A 20,000-nucleotide genomic window follows, 5' to 3' on the forward strand; every position below is an offset into this window, starting at 1 on the left:
AATAGTAATAATAATGATAATAATAATAATTACCAAAATAACAATAGCAATAAGAACAATGATAAGAATAATAAGAATGAGAATAATACTAAGAACAAGAAGAAGAAAAATAAAAGGAGGAGGAGGAGGAGGAGGAATATGGGGACAAGAGAGACTGGAGGACATGAAAAGTTTAGGCTTATGAGAGTCACCTGTGTGTGTGTGTGTGTGTGTGTGTGTGTGTGTGTGTGTGTGTGTGTGTGTGTGTGTGTGTGTGTGTGTGTGTGTGTGTGTGTGTGAGCGTTAAAGATACTATATATACACATGTCCACGCGTGTATATCTAGACTCACTGTATATTTGGTCGTGTTTATGTACATGCCCTTCAGGTGAGCGAGGAATGAAAAGAAGAATACAAAAAAAATAAAGGAAAAGCAACCACAGAGAAAGCAAACGACGAGTGAGACAAATGAAAACAAAGACAGTGGTAGACAGAGAAAGAGAGAGTGAGAAGGAGAGAGAGTGAGGGAGGAGGACGTGACACCCGCGACGAGGACACCCAATCAGGGCAGGACAATGGAAAGCTTTCAGGGGAAGAAGAAAGCACCCGATTAGCCTAAAATATTCCTTGAAATTAATCTTGGTTCCTCGAGAGAATAAAGAGACCGACTGATTCACTCATTCACTCACTTACTCTTCACTGACTGGCTGGATGAAGGAGTGAATCGAGGAAGGAAGGAAGTAAGGAAGGAAGGAGGGACGGAAGGAAGGAAAGCGGAAGGAAGGAAGAAAAGACGGAACAATGATATGAGGAAGAAAATTAAATGAAACGCTCTCGGCTGAATAATGACTGGAAAGTGATTGATACGATGAGAGAGAGAGAGAGAGAGAGAGAGAGAGAGAGAGAGAGAGAGAGAGAGAGAGAGAGATTTGATCATTCTCAGTGGTTCCTCCAAGTAAAGGAAAAGACACTATTACAAATACAGCGCTTCCTTTAGACAATGGCTTTCTTTCAGCAAACAGAAAACAGAGAAGACAATGTAGACAAGACACGCACTCTGATGTCGAATTCAGCCAAACTACACCCGGACAGCGGAAATGTGCCGTCACTGAGGCCATGCACAGTATCATCAAGGACCTGCTCACATTCACTACAGTACAATGGGTGCCTGTGGAGGATTGTGTGTGTGTGTGTGTGTGTGTGTGTGTGTGTGTGTGTGTGTGTCTGGCTCGTGGCACTGTGCTCGCCTGCCAATGAAAGCAAATCGCTGCTCTTAGTATAGAAACAATGCAGGGAATAAACGTACGCATATTATAAACCTAACCTTAACTATATGATTTAAATCCTAACCTAACCCAACTTGACCTAACTTAACCTAACTTCTCAATATGGAAACAATGACGCAACGGTAAGATATATTTCAATTTGTGTACAAGTCGAAGTGAATATGCTATCGCACACACACACACACACACACACACACACACACACACACACACACACACACACACACACACACACACACACACACACACACACACACACACACACACACACACACACACACACACACACCAGTTATGCTTATATCACGGACGAAATACACAGCACGATCTTCCTTTTTCTTCCCTCTGAGAATTAAGATTCAGAAGAAGAGAAAAAATCATGAATCGTCATCTTCCAGCACTAATGAGTTTCTTGTTCTTTCTTTTCCATCCGGCGCAGCGGAGATGAGGCGAGACGTGACGTTCGCTCACCTACACTCCACCCACAGACCACCACCATATGTAGCAAGTTACCCGTACGGATGCTTTTCACCTGCAATCAATACTGCAGAATAAGTGAAAGCTGATCTTGTATTTTATATCTCAGAGGGTCGAGTTATAAAAGCAGCCTGCTATTCTTATTCAATGTTTCTATTTACAACACAAGAATGTAAGAAAATATGGGAAGCTGCAAGGAAACATGATGTCCATACGTGAGAGTTCTTAAAATAATTGTGCTCACCAGGGCTCGAACCTGGGACCTTCTGTGTGTTAGACAGATGTGATAACCACTACACCATGAGCACTTATTCGACATAAGGCAAAGTGATTATTTGAGCTACTAAACATTTTTTTTTATTATTTTTATGGATTTCTAGTTTGATTTATTCTCAGCTACGCGTTATGAATTGCGCACAGTGTAATGTGCTGTTTGGGAGTTTGTCCATGAAATAAGTATCTCCCACTTCTTCCCTTCCTTTGTTTGGTGTTTACTGGCAGTCATTTCTGTGAAGGTATTGGGATCAACTTTACTGCTTTGTTATATATTCAAGACATGACCACACTCCTCCTATATAGTACTCTCTCTCTCTCTCTCTCTCTCTCTCTCTCTCTCTCTCTGTAATAGAAGAACGCCACTAAATAGGAGCATAACTCACGCTCCCTTGATCCTCAGCGACTGTCTCTCTCCGCCTCCATTTATATCCCAGTCATTATCTTGAATTTTTATGGATGTTAATGAGCAGCACGAGGCCGGTGTGCGAACCAAGGCTGCGGCGGAGGCAAGAGTGAGGATCCAGCGGTGAGAGTGGAGGCAGTGACTTCGGCCTGTATACTGAAATACTTTGCTCTCTCATCACGACGATTTTTCAAAGGCTACAAAGAGTGTTTCTTCTTTTAATAAGGTAGAAATCTTGTTAATCTGTTACTAGAACCGTAAAAAAAAAATACTTAAAAACTCGTGGAACTTTAATTAGAGCCGAGGTTTGGCGCAAAATGGTCTTAGAATATGATACTTAGTGGTAAAAGGCGGAACTGTCCTGCCGTGAGGGAGTGACGTGAAGTTTCAGAGAGATGCATTTTTGAAACTCTTATAAGACTTTTTTTGAAGTTCACAAGGATAATTAATCGATTTTACATGTATGTTTCTCTTTTTTCTTTCGGCATAAGTGGTGTTTAATGTTTGCTGAATCTCTGGAACACTGGTTCTTGAAACACTTCAGGATCTAGTAGACTATTTCTGAAACACACATAGGTTATTTCTCGAGCTCTTATAGATGTTTCCCTCATCAATAATGTGCAACTCCTCTTAAAATATCACTGGAATCCTGAAATCATCATCCTTAAAAACTCCAATAACGTCACTAAAACCACTAAAACCTGTTAAAGTACTAGAGATAAGGCAGTGAAATGTCAGAGAATACGGACTCTTGATTATGTAACGTGCTTGTCCCAAGATGGATGTACGTATGGCAGCGCCCTGGTGGTAGCTCTGCTGATTCGAACCACTCGTCTGCTTCCCTCATTAGTTAGGGTCGCAGTCTTGTTTATTGTCACTGGTTAGTTGTCCATTATCTCTCCGGTTTTAATGTGTGCTACAGTAAACACAGAAGCTGACGGACTGACTGTATGTACGTACAAGCGAGGGGGAAGAAACTAATCGCTGTCCAAAGTCAAGTCAGTGTTTGCATGGCTTTGTTATATACTATAGTGGTAAATATTGTTGACCTTGAGATTCCTTGTTGTTTGTAATATCAAATTCTTCCGTGTACTAATTAGTTTTAACAGAGGTTTATTGGACGTTATTTGAGGGTTTTCAAGAGTGTTTTCATGATTTTTATGCTGGTTTAGTTAGAAAGCTGCACTTAAAAAGAACCAAAACTGATTGTTTATAAATGCTGGTGGCATTGTGGTTTTAAGAGGTGTTCTGCATGACTGTAATGGCGGCTAAACAGGGAATATGCCGCCGTGATACAGTGGAACCATGCGTGCTTTGGGGTCCGAGGGGTCTCCAAGCTCACGAGTTCGAATCCTGTCCACGGTCCGTGTGTAGGTTGGGCTTCCTCACTCGGGGCAACGGTTTCCTAGCGGGTGGGCTTTGAGATAGGAGGTACCCCCAAAAAGTATCTCCTTTAGCCCAGAAATTCCCGTGAAAATCCCACATGGTAGAAATAAAAAAAAAAATGTTGGGAAGAAATCGTGAGAACTTGACACATACTCCTTTTGAAATACTAATAATTCAATTAAGACACTATAATGCTTACAGTAAATGTGTCATTATTGTTATGGTGCAGAGATCTCTGGATGAATCAGTTCCATAATCTGTTATGTTTGATTTACAGAGATTTTTTTTTTTTTTACAGTGAATGAAAGAAAACTATAGATAAGAAAATAAACGAATAAAAAGTCAGCCTATCAAAAAATTCCATTAATACTTGACCTGATGGAAAGCTTCAAGTAACAGTCAATGTAAAAGAACAACTACAACTACAACGCTCGCTTCCCCCTCCGAGTAGATCCACTGAAGTGCCGGTGTGTGCAGGGAGGCGATCCGGACACAGTCGTAACACACAGTAGGCCTAAGCGGTGTCCATTGAGCGGGGTTTTATATCCGAGGGACATTGCTACACGAATATAAGTGTCTTGGCCGCTTTATTCCATCCGTTATTATGTTCACCCCCCAACATAGACCCTCTCTCTCTCTCTCTCTCTCTCTCTCTCTCTCTCTCTCTCAAGTGCCTTCGTGATGAAAAGATGTCCACGAAGAGGTTTACTTGGTATTGTGGGTGGGGATGTGCGTGGTGGGATTGAGAGTGACACGATGAAAGCGATGGTGAGGATGATAATGTTACAGGTCAGGTCAGATGGCCGGAAAAAGTCAACGTTATATAGTTTTAGAAGGTAATTCATCGGTAGTCACTCTTTTTTTAATGTCTTTGTATTTGTTAAGCACGATACACTGAAGTTATATAGACGGATTTTAAACGAGTTATAAATGGGATCGGTCTCTGCTATTACTGCCTCTACTGTCAATACTACTACTACTACTACTACTATCACCACTACCACACTACCACTACCACTACTATCACCACTACCACCTCTAACTTTTATACTTCCAATCACAGACTCCAATGTAGCGTTCGTGTTTACATTCCCGTCACAGAACAGAACACAAAGGCACCGTGAAATCAAAAGGAGGCCGAGCTGAAGACCTAAAGGCCGCACGTGTAACGCCAATGGAACAATATGAGAGAGAGAAAGAGAAAGAGAGAGAGAAAAAACATGAAAGACCTCAACGTGCACAAGGAAACTAAAGAAAAAATAATCTTAAGTAATAAAACATGCTCTCTCTCTCTCTCTCTCTCTCTCTCTCTCTCTCTCTCTCAACTAAACGTCTGGCACACACACAGGACACACACACACGCAAACACCTCACGTACACGGTGACAGCTAACAACAGCACCGCCACCGCCACAAACAAAAAACACGCAATCTGGCCGACCTCTGCAACACGGGCGGGAGGGACGTAAGGCACAGCGACCTAGCCAACGCCGCCCTCACGCAGAAGGGCGGCAGGGGCGAGAGTCTGGCAAGATCCTCTCCTCACTTTTTCCCCGTCTTCCCCACGCAGCAGAAAATGAGCAGATTCAGTAGGAATTATGTATGAAACATGTAGTGGTTCAGGGGATCTGGAAGAGGGAGGACAGTGAGGGGTCAACACGAGGAGGAGGAAGGGGAAGAGGAGGAGCAGGAGGTGGTAAGGGAGATGAAGATAAAAATAAAGGTGGGGATGGGTTGGGGAAGGGATCAGGAAAAGGCTGGGTAAGTACACTGTGATATGTAGGAAAAAAGGAGGAAATAAAAGGCGCACTGAAGGAGGTGGCAAAATCTAGATGCATCTCAGAAGCATGAGGAGGAGGAGGAGGAGGAGGAGAAGAAGGAGGAGGAGGAGGAGATGGAGGAGGAGGACCTTAGTACAAATGTTGAGAAAGAGGAAGTAAGTGCTTTAGATAAGATGCATTTCGTGAGAGGAAGACGAGTGAGAAGGAGTACTGTGTGTGTGTGTGTGTGTGTGTGTGTGTGTGTGTGTGTGTGTGTGTGTGTGTGTGTGTGTGTGTGTGTGTGTGTGTGTGTGTGTGTGTGTGTGTGTGTGTGTGTGTGTGTGTGTGTGTGTAAGGAGTTCAGACAGCCGCACTGGGGCGAGAGGGAAGGCCGCGGCGGCACTCATATCACTCGCCTGACGATCAAGTAATCCGATTAGCGAGCGATTATTTGCCGCGATGGGTTAAGTGGATGTCGCGGAGTTGGTCTTTCCTGCGGGGGATTGCTTCCGCTTTTTTTATCTGGCGCTTGCAAGTTCACCGCAAAAAAAAGTGAAAGAAAAAATAGAAAATGTACACCGAGGATAAGTCTCCGGGTATTTATAACTTGGCACGCACATCAGACACCACAGTAATCTCTACTTGTGAGATTGCACATAATGCTCTCTTACACACACACACACACACACACACACACTCTCTCTCTCTCTCTCTCTCTCTCTCTCTCTCTCTCTCTCTCTCTCTCTCTCTCTCTTTTCTCTCACAACAGCCTCTGTAGCAGCACCAGCAAGACAACAGCACGTGGAAGTACCGCTCGTGGCCAGACTTTAGAGCCACTGAGCTGCACCTGCTCCACCTCCACCTCCACTACATACACCTCCGCCACCACCTCCGCCGCCGCCGCCGCCGCCACCAGACCGAGCGAGACTCCATTAGCAGTAACAACCCGAGCGGCAGCGACATGCATTACTCCCTGTCCTCTAACTGGCCGCGTCCCGGAGCCATTGTGCGGGATGATGGGGCGAGTGAGAGGGGCCACTAATAAAATATACTGAGAGCACAAAAGTGGGACAGTCGCGGCAGCTGGTAGTGAGGAGCGATGGCCCCGCGGCGAGGGTGGCAGTGTGCGCCGCGGCCCCATGACTAGTGCCACTCTGCCACCAATGAGCGGGCTAATTGGATGCGATGGTGAGTAATGAAATAAATTAAGATAAAGTGGATGAAATGAAAAAGAATACCAAGGAGAGGAGACGCTGAGAGAGAGAGAGAGAGAGAGAGAGAGAGAGAGAGAGAGAGAGAGAGAGAGAGAGAGAGAGAGAGAGAGAGAGCAGAGTTGGAGCGTCGGGTCTCCGTTAGCTCTCTCTTAATTGGGTCCAGAGGGCTGGCAGGCGAGACTCAACTGGTCTCTCAGGGAATACTGGCCTGACACCCGCCACCTGCACCCCTCCCGCCTTCTCTTGCTCCCTCCCCCTCGCCGTCCTTCCCTCCCCCTTCCCATTCCTTCACCTCACGCCCACGACGACGCATCTCCATTTTTCGGTGGCTGATGGAGTGGCGTCTGGCTTCTGGCAGGTGGACGAGGCCGTGCCACTAAATAATTTACCTGATGCACTCATTCAGCCCCGTAAGCCTTCGGATGGCGCCGCGCCACCGACAAAGTTCTCAAACAAACTTGCAGCTGGACGGCTCCACAAATAACCATCAGGAGGATTAACGACGGACACGTGACGGGCGACTCTCCAACACCTGGAAAACATCACCTGCGCCTCCTCGCCTCCCTCCTCCTCCCCTTTCTCTTGCCTCCTTCCTTCCTCCCGCACCTTCAGCAGCAGGAAGGGTCAAGAGGCACCGCGACTAAATCCTCACTGTCAGGCAGGATATCAGGACAGTTCCTCGTCCCTCTGCTCTATCCCTTGTGTCCCCTCCTCAGCCATCCCATCCCATCCTCCGCCGCGGTCCCAGCAACGTGAGGGTCCTGCTGTGCCCTGATCCTCCATCCCGCCACCACGCCTCCGACGCTGCCGCCCTCCTACCTCGCTCCTGACAGCTTTCCGTGTGTGCATGCGTCTCTGTCGGTCTGATTTACCGATCCTAATGGCCGACACAGAAACGAGAGGCGTTGATATTTCTGAACACGGTGAGCACAAGGGAGGATGAACCACTGGACACGCGCACGGATCTTCAGAGTAAGAGAAGAAGAGGAGAGAAAAGACATTTAAATACGCTTACTCACCTGATCTGCACATCGCCAATGGGCACTGCTACCGTGAATGCCCGGCCCACGTCCCTCCTGGCCACGCCGCGACAGCCACACAGCAGCACTACACTCATGTTAAAGGTCCCAGGGGCTGTGTACGTGTGGTGGACAGTGATGCTGGTGCTGGTTGTGGTGAAGGGAGGCTCATCATCAGCGTTAGTTGAGGTGGAGATGGAGGTTGAGGAGGATGAAGTAGTAGTGGTAGTGGTGGCAGAGGAGGTGGAAAGACTAGAGGTAAAATACGTGAATGAAGGAGCAGTGGAATCTGGACTGTCTTTCTTCTGGTCTTTCAATCCCTCCTCCGCCTTCCTCTCCTCTCCAGTTCTTTTGTCCGTGCTCTCAACTTCCTTCTTTCCCTCTCCTCCACTTTCCTCCAGTCCAGCAAAGTTCTCCCTCCTTTTCTGTGCGTTTCTTAAAAAATCTGAATCCTTGCCCTTCCCACGTTTTCTCTCTCGACTCATCCTCTCCTCCTTCTTTTCTCTCTCCTCACTCGTGCACTCTCCTCCTCCTTCTTCCCCCGTGCCGTCTCCAAAATCCCAGGCCCACGAGATGAGTCCCTCGGGGCACGGCAGCGGTGGGGACTCGGCGGAGGGCGTGAGAGAGAGGGTGGCTGAGGCGACGGCGCGTCCATCTTGCAGAGGAAGGGCCTGACTCGGTCCTGTGGGAAATGCCATTAGTTAACTGAGGAATATGAGTGTTTGGTGGTCATTGTTTTATATTTCCTTGGTGGTGGTGGTGGTGATGATAATGATGATGGTTGTGTATATAATTAATAAACATAATTTATAAGTGTCTTTAGCCGAATTTCAAAATGATATATGTACAGTAAATCCGTATTTTGAAAAGAATGTAATTTGTTCGTATGTGTGAGTTATTTTTTCAACGTTCTGTCAGTGAAATGGAAAACTAGAAGCTAACAATGCTGAAAATACAAACATGTTAGAACCTGCACACACACACACACACACACACACACACACACACACACACACACACACACACACACACACACACACACACACACACACACACACACACACACACACACACACACACATAGGCACACACACACACACACACACACACACACACACACACACACACACACACACACACACACACACACACACACACACACACACACACACACACACACACACACATGTAATTCTATTTGCCTCCATGTGAATAACAATACAAAAGTAAAAAAAAAAGAATAAAATGGCATTTACGAAATAAGATATGAATACAGAGAGAGAGAGAGAGAGAGAGAGAGAGAGAGAGAGAGAGAGAGAGAGAGAGAGAGAGAGAGAGAGAGAGGAAAAACGCACCAACATAGGAAAAGCGCTTACCATATTACTTTTCTCTGGCAACTCATTTTCCGCAGCGTTGAATTGCGATTACGTAATAATTCGTCATTAACGCGGAAAAAAGCAACGTAAATACCTCTCATTTTATTCTCTTCAAGCCGACCATCTAGCTGGAAAAGTTGCTGTTTTGTGTTGTAATTGATGTGAGAGAGAGAGAGAGAGAGAGAGAGAGAGAGAGAGAGAGAGAGAGAGAGAGAATGACAAAACAAGGCGTCTCCACTCCCTCTCTTTATCTATCCTTCATCTCTCTCTCCCTCTCTCTCTCTCTCTCTCTCTCTCTCTCTCTCTCTCTCTCTCTCCCCTTTCCAAACCACTCATTCTTCCCTCCCTCGCCTCCCGAAGCCCTGAAGTCACACAGAAGCGTCAGTCCTACACCAAAACATTCTCAACAATACCAAAATTTATGCATAAGGCTCCCAACTCCCCCATTGAATTAATAAAGTCAAGTGGCTCTTTGTTCCTCGCCCGGGTGCTGCTGTTTGGTTGACAGGAGGAAGAAGAAGAGAAAGAGGAGAAAGAGGAGAAGGAGGAGGAGGAGGAGGAGGAGGAGGAGCAGGAGGAGGAGGAGATGAAGAAGGAGAAGGAAGAAGAAGGGCATGTGAAGTTGAAGGAGGAACAGGAGGAAAAATAAAGATAAGGAAGATAAGGAATGTAGGCATTGGAAAGAGAGAGAGAGAGAGAGAGAGAGAGAGAGAGAGAGAGAGAGAGAGAGAGAGAGAGAGAGAGAGAGAGAGAGAGAGAGTCAATGAAATATGCAAGTGAGAAAGGATGCATGAAAACAGAAAAATAAATAAATAAAAAAAACAGAAGGAAGAGAAAGTATTGAAGGAAAGAGAAGTGGAGATATGAGGGAGGGAGAGACAAATGGAGGGAAGGCAGGGAGAGAAGGATGCAGAGGAGGGAAGGAGCAGCCGGAAGGAGGGAACGTGTGTAGGAATTAATGTCCCAAAAAAGCTACGTAATTAGTTATGATGAAAAAGGAAACTATGTAGAGAACGGCAATGCATGAAAAAGAAGGAAGAAGAGGAGGAGGAAGGAAGAAGAGGAGCAGGAGGAGGAGAGGAGGAGGAGGAGGAGGAGGAGGAGGAAGGAGGAGGAGAAGGAGGAAATGAAAAGCGTATGAAGAGACAGGAGGTTTGACAGTTAATGATGGTAATTATGTCAAAATAGAAACATCCACGACATACATTCATGGTGATAAGAAAATGAGAGAGAGAGAGAGAGAGAGAGAGAGAGAGAGAGAGAGAGAGAGAGAGAGAGAGAGAGAGAGAGAGAGAGAGAGAGAGAGAGAGAGAGAGAGAGAGAGAGAGAGAGAGAGAGAGAGAGAGAGAGAGAGAGAGGGGGTGGGGGGGGAGGGAAAAGGATAAAGAGAAAGGGACAGACTGCAAGGAGGAAGAGGGCGAAGAAGGGAGAAAGGGAGAGCCAGGTGGGGGGTGAGGCAATGGGATAAGGGGGTAGGAGGAAGAGTTAGTGGGAAGTGGCAAAAGTACCCAAGCCATTCAGAGTTCAGGGGTCATAGTGCGCCCGGTGCTTGAGGAGGTGGCTGGCGAGGCTGAGGTGTTGGGAACAATGGGTCGCTCTGCTCCGCTTTGTTGCCACGATGTCTGGTCGGCGGGGAGGGTACGTATACTCGCCCTACAGTACGACCGCCCTCCCTACACACCTCACCTTCACCCCTACATGCTTGTCCTGCCCCCATCTCCTCCTCGCATCTGTAAAACGGCCATTTCCACGCGGTACATACACGCTGTCTCTCTCTCTCTCTCTCTCTCTCAACCTTTTTTGTCTACTTGCATTGCCTACCCTTCCTCCCCCTTTATCCTGATTTTCCTGCTGCTGCTCTTCCTCCTCCTCCTCTTCCTCCTCCTCCTCCTCCTCCTTCTCTTACTGATACTGCACTAGCTGAACTCTCTTGCCTCTGCAGGTGTGGCCATGACACGAACCATGCCAATACTTGCATGCACTCCAATGTGTTGCTCTCTTCTATTCCACTGTTTTCATAAGTCGGGATTTGAAACACCTCTGTGTGTGTGTGTGTGTGTGTGTGTGTGTGTGTGTGTGTGTGTGTGTGTGTGTGTGTTTGTGTTTGTGTGTGTGTGTGTGTGTGTGTGTGTGTGTGTGTGTGTGTGTGTGTGTGTGTGTTTATTGTGTGCATGTGTGTGTGTGTATGTGTTTGTTTGATCTGCTGCAGTCTCTGACGAGACAGCCAGACGTTACCCTACGGAGCGAGCTCAGAGCTCATTATTTTCGATCTTCGGATAGGCCTGAGACCAGGCACACACCACACACCGGGACAACAAGGTCACAACTCCTCAATCTACATCCCGTACCTACTCACTGCTAGGTGTACAGGGGCTACACGTGAAAGGAGACACACCCAAATATCTCCACCCGGCCGGGGAATCGAACCCCAGTCCTCTGGCTTGTGAAGCCAGCGCTCTAACCACTGTGTGTGTGTGTGTGTGTGTGTGTGTGTGTGTGTGTGTGTGTGTGTGTGTGTGTGTGTGTGTGTGTGTGTGTGTGTGTGTGTGTGTGTGTGTGTGTGTGCACGTCTCGAATGGAATGTATTTTTGTAATTAAATATTTATAGAAATGTTTCATGTACTCTATCTGTCTGGCTCTCTCTCTCTCTCTCTCTCTCTCTCTCTCTCTCTCTCTCTCTCTCTCTCTCTCTCTCTCTCTCTTTCTCTCTCTCTCCCTTTCACAAATACTGAGACCTATCCCATTATCCTCTGGACGCATGTAAGCAATTTACGTGATGAAAGAAAGCAAAATAACATACAGGAAAGCGGGAGGGAGGGAACACTCATGAGTTAGGATGATAGCACTTCACCTTAACTTCGCCCTAACCAAGCACACAGTTAGGTCATAATGTACCAAGAGTGGCGAGGTGCTAAGTGTATCCCGGCACATGATGCAGTGTTTGTAGTGATAATAGAAGGAGGATGCCTTAAGAAAGCACCACTACAGGAGGGAGGAGGCTCGCTACACTCATGATCATATACAGCCACACTATCAAAGTTATGGCTGATGAGATGCACGAACGCCCACCCTACCCGCCATCTTGAAGGTTTGCATCGTGTACTGGGATTCGAAAGTTGTATGCGAAAGTTGTATGCGCAGACAGACATGGCTGAGAGAATATCAGTGGCGATTAATTTTACCTGATCGTTTAATTGTGGTTTATCCTTTTTGGCTTTCTCTTTAAAGATTGGGACTTCAGTACATTTATTTTTCATATTTCCTCTTATAAGTACATGAGCATTTCACTTTAATTCACTAGTAACTATGTTTCCTCTTTCTCATTGTCAAAACTCAACTTTAAATAACACATAACTAAGGTATTCCACACTTTCATATCATTTACAGTCACTAATTCCATTAATTACACGCAATCAACAATACCCTCCCTATCCATTTCATTCACCATACATATCATCACCAGACTCCCTGATGCGGGACATAACACCTCTGGCCGCGACTGTACACGTGCAGGGAAGGTATAAAGGTTCTTGGTGATGCAGCGTCACCTTTAATCTTTTTTATTCCTTCCTTGTGTTCGTGAGCGGATGTGTTGGTGGCTCTTCTGACGTTAATATCCACGGATCTTCTTTTGATTATGATTAATACTGTGGGAGCGAGGCCAGAGGTGAGGGTGGGAGGTGGAGGAGTAGGAGTTGGAATAGGAGGAGGAGGAGGAGTTGGAGGTGGAAGGGAGGGATGGGTGAGACGATGTTTCCTCCACCTTCACCACCGCTACCACTGTAATCATTCCTGCTACTGCCACCACCACTGACATCCACAAGTACCATCACCGTTACTTCCACTACTATTAGCCACTTCCACCACCGCCACCACCGCCACCAGGATAATGACAACCATAGCACTACCTGTCTCGGAATACCTGTTCTTTGTCACCAGTTAATGAATGCTGAATATCGTCTTGGTGCAGAAGTAACTAAAGAGATTAAAATTACGGAAGAGATGATGATAACGATGATGATGAAAAAGGAGGAGGAGGAGGAGGAGGAGGAGGAGAAGGAGGAGGAGGAGGAGGAGGAGGAGGAGGAGGAGGAGGAGGAGGAGGAGGGAGAAAGGAAGAAGGAGAAAGAAAGAAAGAAAGAAAAAAGAAGAAGAAAAAGAAGAAGAAGAAGAAGAACGAGAAGAACAAGAAGAAGAACGAGAACAAGAACTAGAAGAACAAGAACAAGAACTAGAAGAACAAGGACAATAATAACAACAACAACAACAACAACAACAACAACAACAACAACAACAACAACAACAACAACAACAACAACAACAACAACAATAACAAATAATAATAACATTTAGCAAGAAGAACAAGAGAAGAATAACAGGTACAACCACAGCAAACAAAATACCACCACCACCACCACCACCATTACCACTACCACCACCACCACTACCACCACCACCATCATCCTCACCAGTTTTTCAGATTTAACTATACAAAAAAAAAAAAAATTAAAAAATCGAGAAAATAACACTTTTTTCAATCTCTCTTGCAAATTCCTTACTTTTGACCTTTGAACCTGACCTGCACCTCCTTATCTTATACCAAATAGCAGTCAGACGAAGAAAAAAAGAAAGAAAAATAAAGAAGGTGAAAGAAACCCAGGAAATGACAGCGGGATGAGTGAAATAAATAAGAAAAAAATAATAATGTGCAGTTATTTAGTTCCTCTTGTAGAAAAAAAAAAAAGAAGAGAGACAATGCTGGAAAGAAAAAGAGAAAAATATACAGAAATAATTAAGACAATAAAGAAAACACTCACTATAGAAAAAAAAGGTAAAAAAAAAGAGAAGCAAACTAACAATAGTGGGAAAAATAGTCAAAATTTTAAGAACGAGATAAAAAAAAAAAAAAAGGAAGAAAATAGAAATGAATTATGTCGATGAATATCAGAAGGAGAAGGTGAGGCGGCCATTGTTGTTGTTGTTGTTGTTGTTGTTGTTGTTGTTGTTATATCTATTTAGAGTTATTTAAATTTATTTGCTTTTCTATTTATTATTAATATATTTTTTGTTATATTTATCCAGATTTATTTATATTTATTTGCTTTTCCAATTATTTTTTATTATTTTTATTATTTATTTAGATTTGTTTATATTTATAATAAACTACACACACACACACACACACACACACACACACACACACACACACACACACACACACACACACACACACACACACACACATGCGTGCACACGAGAGAGAGAGAGAGAGAGAGAGAGAGAGAGAGAGAGAGAGAGAGAGAGAGAGAGAGAGAGAGAGAGAGAGAGAGAGAAAGAAAGAAAGAAAGAAAGAGAGAGAGAGAGAGAGAGAGAGAGAGAGAGAGAGAGAGAGAGAGAGAGAGAGAGAGAGAGAGAGAGAGAGAGAGAGAGAGAGAGAGAGAGAGAGAGAGAGAGAGAGAGAGAGAGAGAGAGAGAGAGAGAGAGAGGAAGAAGAGAGACAGAAACAGAGACAGAGAGAGATGATCACACAAAACACACAAATAAATAAAACAAACTAACACCATCCTTCCTTAACAAAAAAAGGGACAAAAAAAAAAAAGACAAAAAAAAAAAAAAAAAAAAAAAAAAAGGAAATGGAGAGAAGTAGAACCGAAACCACAATAAACCAGACACACAAGAGACGGTGGCGGGTACAATTTCATTCACTTTTTTCCTTGAGTAATGACACCTGAAGGACGCGGCGGAGGACAGAGATTACAAGCTGCCTGTGACTCGAGACAGCTGCAGGGAACAGAAAAAGAAAAAAAACATAAAAAAATAAGGTAAACACAGACCTGGACGTGCCAATAAACCAGAGATGAAACCACAAAACCACAAATAGACCCAGAACAAGGACAGAACACGAGGAGGAAGAGGAGGAGGAGGAGGAGGAGGAGGAGGAGGAGGAGGAGGAGAAGGAAGAGGAGGATTGTGGGGCGCTAAAGAAAGAGGCACTGCTCCCACTTAAGTGTTTTACGTCCTACTCTTAAAAATATCAACGTATTACGGCCACCCTTAAGTTACTGGTTGTGGTCCTCTCTCTCTCTCTCTCTCTCTCTCTCTCTCCTGGACGTGGTTGGCTGCTCAAACTTAAGGGCGAAGAAGAAGGAAGAAAGGAAGCATGATAATGATGATAAAAAGAAAGAAGAAAAAGGAGAAGAGGAAAAAGAACAAGAAGTAAGAAAGAAAGAAAGACTGAAAGAAAGAAAGAATGAAAGAAAGAAAAGAAAGAAAAGATAGAAAGAAGTTGAAAAAGACAAGAAAAGTAGAAATATTAGGATAAAAGATAAAAACAAAATGAATGCGAGAAGGAAGAGGAGGCGACGTAGGAGGAGAAGGAGGAAGAGGAGGAGGAGGAGGAGGAGAAGAGAAGGAGAAGGAGAAGGAGAAGGAGGAGGAGGAGGAGGAGGAGGAGAAGAAGAAGAAGAAGAAGAAGAAGAAGAAGAAGAAGAAGAAGAAGAAGAAGAAGAAGGAGAAGGAAAAGGAGAAGGAGAACGAGAAGGAGGAGGAGAAGGAGGAAGAGGAGCAGGAGGAGGAGGAGGAAGAGAGCAGCACCACAGGATCGTCTTTCTCGTAAGTAATGATGTGGTATTCGTTATTGCCTCTGTCAATTACGGTTGCAATTGACAGTGTAATTTGAGGCAGCAGGGAGAGACGAACGTACAAGTGTGTGTGTGTGTGTGTGTGTGTGTGTGTGTGTGTGTGTGTGTGTGTGTGTGTGTGTGTGTGTGTGTGTGTGTGGTAGTCATTCCTCGCGTCTAGACAGTCTCAAGATTAATATCAACACTAACATTATATCCGTATTATTCTTCACCTCCCTCCTCCTAACCACCAACACCGCCACCACCACTACCACCACCACCTCTATCTACACACACCCTAGCCTGGCGAACGGGGACTGAGCTGAAGCGGTTCATTCGCACAGATAAAACTAACGATGAGCTTCACCTGTTTCTCTTTAGGCCACAGCAGAGAGAAGAGAACAGAAGGGAAGGGAAGGGAAGGGAACGTACGTATAGGAAAACAGAGAGAGAGAGAGAGAGAGAGAGAGAGAGAGAGAGAGAGAGAGAGAGAGAGAGAGAGAGAGAGAGAGAGAATGCCCAGAGGCTACATGAGGGTGGAAAGCAGAGTAATCGAAGTCTTATGGGCGGAAAATATACGGGAAGGGAGAATCAGGACAAGAGAGAGAGAGAGAGAGAGAGAGAGAGAGAGAGAGAGAGAGAGAGAGAGAGAGAGAGAGAGAGAGAGTTTGTGTGTGTGTGTGTGTGTGTGTGTTGGTTGATTCTGCCAGGTGTAGCAAGGTGCGGCCGTGTATGGTTAGGCATGGTAAGGCACGGTACAAGGCAGGACGAGATGGGAAGGTAGTTAGGTGGAAAGGAAGGAGGGGTGGAGAGGTGGGCTGTGCTGGGAGGGAGGTAGCGGGAAGGAGGAGAGTGGGTGGGAAGGAGTCGGAGGAAGGGAGGAAGAGAGGGAGGGAAGACCGACCTCCACTTTGCATATGAATAGCGGTCGATTACGAGTTGGGAGACGAGAGGGACTTATCGTGGGTGACGGGGCGGCGGGCGAGGCGTCATTAGAGCACTCAGATTTCAGATAAATGGAACGAAAGCGACTCTGCAGCAGATCCTCCTCGTCCAAAACCCCACTGATGACCCCACTCTCGCATTACCGACTCCACCTCCATGACTTCTGAAGGGGAATCAAGCCCATTATATATTCCGAGGATGGTCGGTCATGCATCTGTTGAGCCCAAGCCTGACGCCACCGATGAGGAAGCAAGGGAAATAAAGAACCTCTGGGAGTAGAGGGGAAGAGAGAGAGAGAAGGACAGGGATAGGAAGAAAGATGCAAAGAAGGGAAAGGGAAGGATATTTAAAGCATTTGCTGTACAGGTTATAATTAAGTCCCCAATGTAACGTTACTTGTTATGCTACACACGACCCGGCCCCTCTGAGGTAAAGAAAAGGTGCTCTAGGGGAGAGAGAGAGAGAGAGAGAGAGAGAGAGAGAGAGAGAGAGAGAGAGAGAGAGAGAGAGAGAGTGGTAGTAGTAACGTTGCTTTGCTGTGGATTCATCTGCCTTGGAGGAGCCTCGCTGTGGCAGACTGACAGTTACCCCTAAGGCAGTCAGGTGCTCCCTTTCCTCTCGTGTGTGTGTGTGTGTGTGTGTGTGTGTGTGTGTGTGTGTGTGTGTGTGTGTGTTGCTGACTCACTACTGGTCGTCTTACATGTTGGCACACAGACATACTCGTACAACCACCACAACACACACACACACACACACACACACACACACACACACACACACACACACACACACACACAGTTAAGGCTTATGTAACCATGTGTGTGTGTGTGTGTGTGTGTGTGTGTGTGTGTGTGTGTGTGTGTGTGTGTGTGTGTGTGCTCGCTTTCTCTCGTTGGCGGGCCCACGTGAAGCTGTACCACTAGAATCCTCACCAAATTCACGCAGCCCGCGGAGGAAGCATTTATGAATTTTCCCAGAAGCCTTTAATAGCCTCCATGCGTATTCGTTCTGTTGCCTTTTTTTTTTCATCTTATTATTACAACACGATTCTTTAAACTTTGCTCTCCAATCCAGTTCATAAAACGAGACGTGGCAATGAGACAATAATAAACAAATATATAAATTACCTTTACAGTCTATCCTCTTACCAAGGACAACCCGGCAGCTGGTTAATATTGTTTATCTTGGAGTGAGTCAGAGAGTTGTCATGCTAATGTGCAGCTGGACGTAAAAAAGAAGAATAGAAGAAGTTGAAGTGAAGTGCATGCTCATTAATGTGCCGCAATGAGAGGCTGCGTTCAGGAATTCCAAGAGGGTTAGCTGATCGCCTCACTCATGCCTTTGTTGCCTGATTCGTGGCGCCACAACACCCCATTGTGCCTCTCACTGCTGCCTCTCGCTCATGCTCTATCTTCAAACTTCGTAATGGCAGGACTTCAAGTTGTGCAACAGGGAGGATGTAGGCTTACTGTGTGGTGAGGCTTGCATGAAAAAAACAACACTGATAGTAAATATATTAATAAAGGAATAGTCTCCGGATATTGAAAAAAAAAAAAAACTATGGGTATCTAATATTTCTTTCGATTTTTTTTCCCTTTGCCGTAAGTTAGTATTGACGAATGTTATGGATTGGAGGCTGATGTTGAAAAAAAGATATATTGTAGGTATCTCCTTTGAACTTATCTTATTTTTTCTTATTTAATTAAGAAGTTACTACAAGAAAAAAAATGATATGGCCATAGAATGTGAGACAGAACTTCAACAAAAAAATAAATTAAAAAAGTCAGTGAAAAGTTTCCTTCCTATCTTTATTTCTCATTTGATCTTTTTTTTTCTCTGTTACAAAAAGAAAAAAAATGTTCATATGATGTGGCGAGGCCTAAAGTGAAATGGCTGCACACTAATAAAAAAGTTCCTAGTTATCTCGGTATTTTTAACAATTTTCACCATTACAAAAAGAAAGGGAAGAAAAATGTAAATTGTAGTATAATGTGAAAAAAAAACTTAAATCCAAGTCAGTGAAAACTTCCTAGTTATCTTTGATTTTTCTTTATTCTCTCTCTCTCTCTCTCTCTCTCTCTCTCTCTCTCTCTCTCTCTCTCTCTCTCTCTCTCTGTGTGTGTGTGTGTGTGTGTGTGTGTGTGTGTGTGTGTGTGTGTGTGTGTGTGTGTGTGTGTGTGTGTGTGTGTGTGTGCGTTTGACTTATTTTTCCTTTTTTTCTTGTATATTTTCAATATATATATATATATATATATATATATATATATATATATATATATATATATATATATATATATATATATTTTTTTTTTTTTTTTTTTACCACATTTTAGTTTACCAAATTTTTACCTTACTCTCTCTCTCTCTCTCTCTCTCTCTCTCTCTCTCTCTCTCTCTCTCTCTGATGTAGCATGGCGGCACTGGTCTGGTCTGGTCTGGTCGAGGGTTGCATGTTTTAGCGGCGGCCGAATTAGCCATCTGCATCATCTTGACTCGGAGTTATGAAGAAAACTAAGGTGTAATGGACAACATCAAGCTAGTTATAAACCACATGGTGTGTTTAGCGGCGAATTTATGAGATACGAGAGTTGTAGCCCACACGGACACACGCGCGCCCCGCCAACTCCTCAAGTAAATATAACACACGAGTGCTAAATGTAATGACAGCGCGTTAAAGTCTGAGGTTACAACGTGAAAACTTGTACTCTGAATATATCTTGTATGTGTGTAATGTTTTCTACTCATCTATTTTCATTATCATTATTTTCTTTACTATTGTTGTTGTTGTTATCATTATTATTGTTGTTATTATTATTATTATTATGATTATTATTATTATTATTTATTCATTATTATTATTATTATTGTTGTTATTGTTATTATTATTATTATTATTATTATTATTATTATTATTATTATTATTATTATTATTATTATTATTATTATTATTGTTATTGTCAATACTATTATTATCATTATTGTTACTATTATCATTGTTTTCATCATTATCATTATTCTTATTGTCATTGTTACTATTATTATTATTATTATTATTATTATTATTATTATTATTATTATTATTATCTTAATTTTCATTTTATTATTATTATCTTTATCATTAATATTATTATCATTATCATTATTGCCATTGTTATCATTGTCTTTTTCTAATAAAAGTATGTGTGTAAGCTGAATACGTATACATATGTTTAATCTTGTCTAATTTGTCAGTGAAATGATCCTGCCTTAAGTAAAGGGCA

General features: G+C 44.0%; 1 protein-coding gene and 1 non-coding gene across 4 annotated transcripts in view; both read right to left on the reverse strand.

The window, feature by feature from the left end:
* Positions 1 to 20,000, reverse strand: part of LOC123520860 — a 1,438,509-nt gene that overhangs the window by 1,293,210 nt on the left and 125,299 nt on the right. For all 3 annotated transcript variants that reach the window (XM_045283505.1, XM_045283504.1, XM_045283506.1), the window contains one exon: positions 7,800 to 8,481. In XM_045283505.1, the coding sequence (XP_045139440.1) occupies positions 7,800 to 8,481 (682 nt within the window). The remainder of the gene's footprint in view (positions 1 to 7,799; positions 8,482 to 20,000) is intronic.
* Trnav-aac lies at positions 1,978 to 2,050 on the reverse strand. The gene has a single exon. It is a non-coding gene; the product is annotated as a tRNA-Val (tRNA).

The sequence above is a fragment of the Portunus trituberculatus genome, chromosome 47 (assembly GCF_017591435.1).
Source record: "Portunus trituberculatus isolate SZX2019 chromosome 47, ASM1759143v1, whole genome shotgun sequence".
NCBI classification, from domain to species: domain Eukaryota; kingdom Metazoa; phylum Arthropoda; class Malacostraca; order Decapoda; family Portunidae; genus Portunus; species Portunus trituberculatus.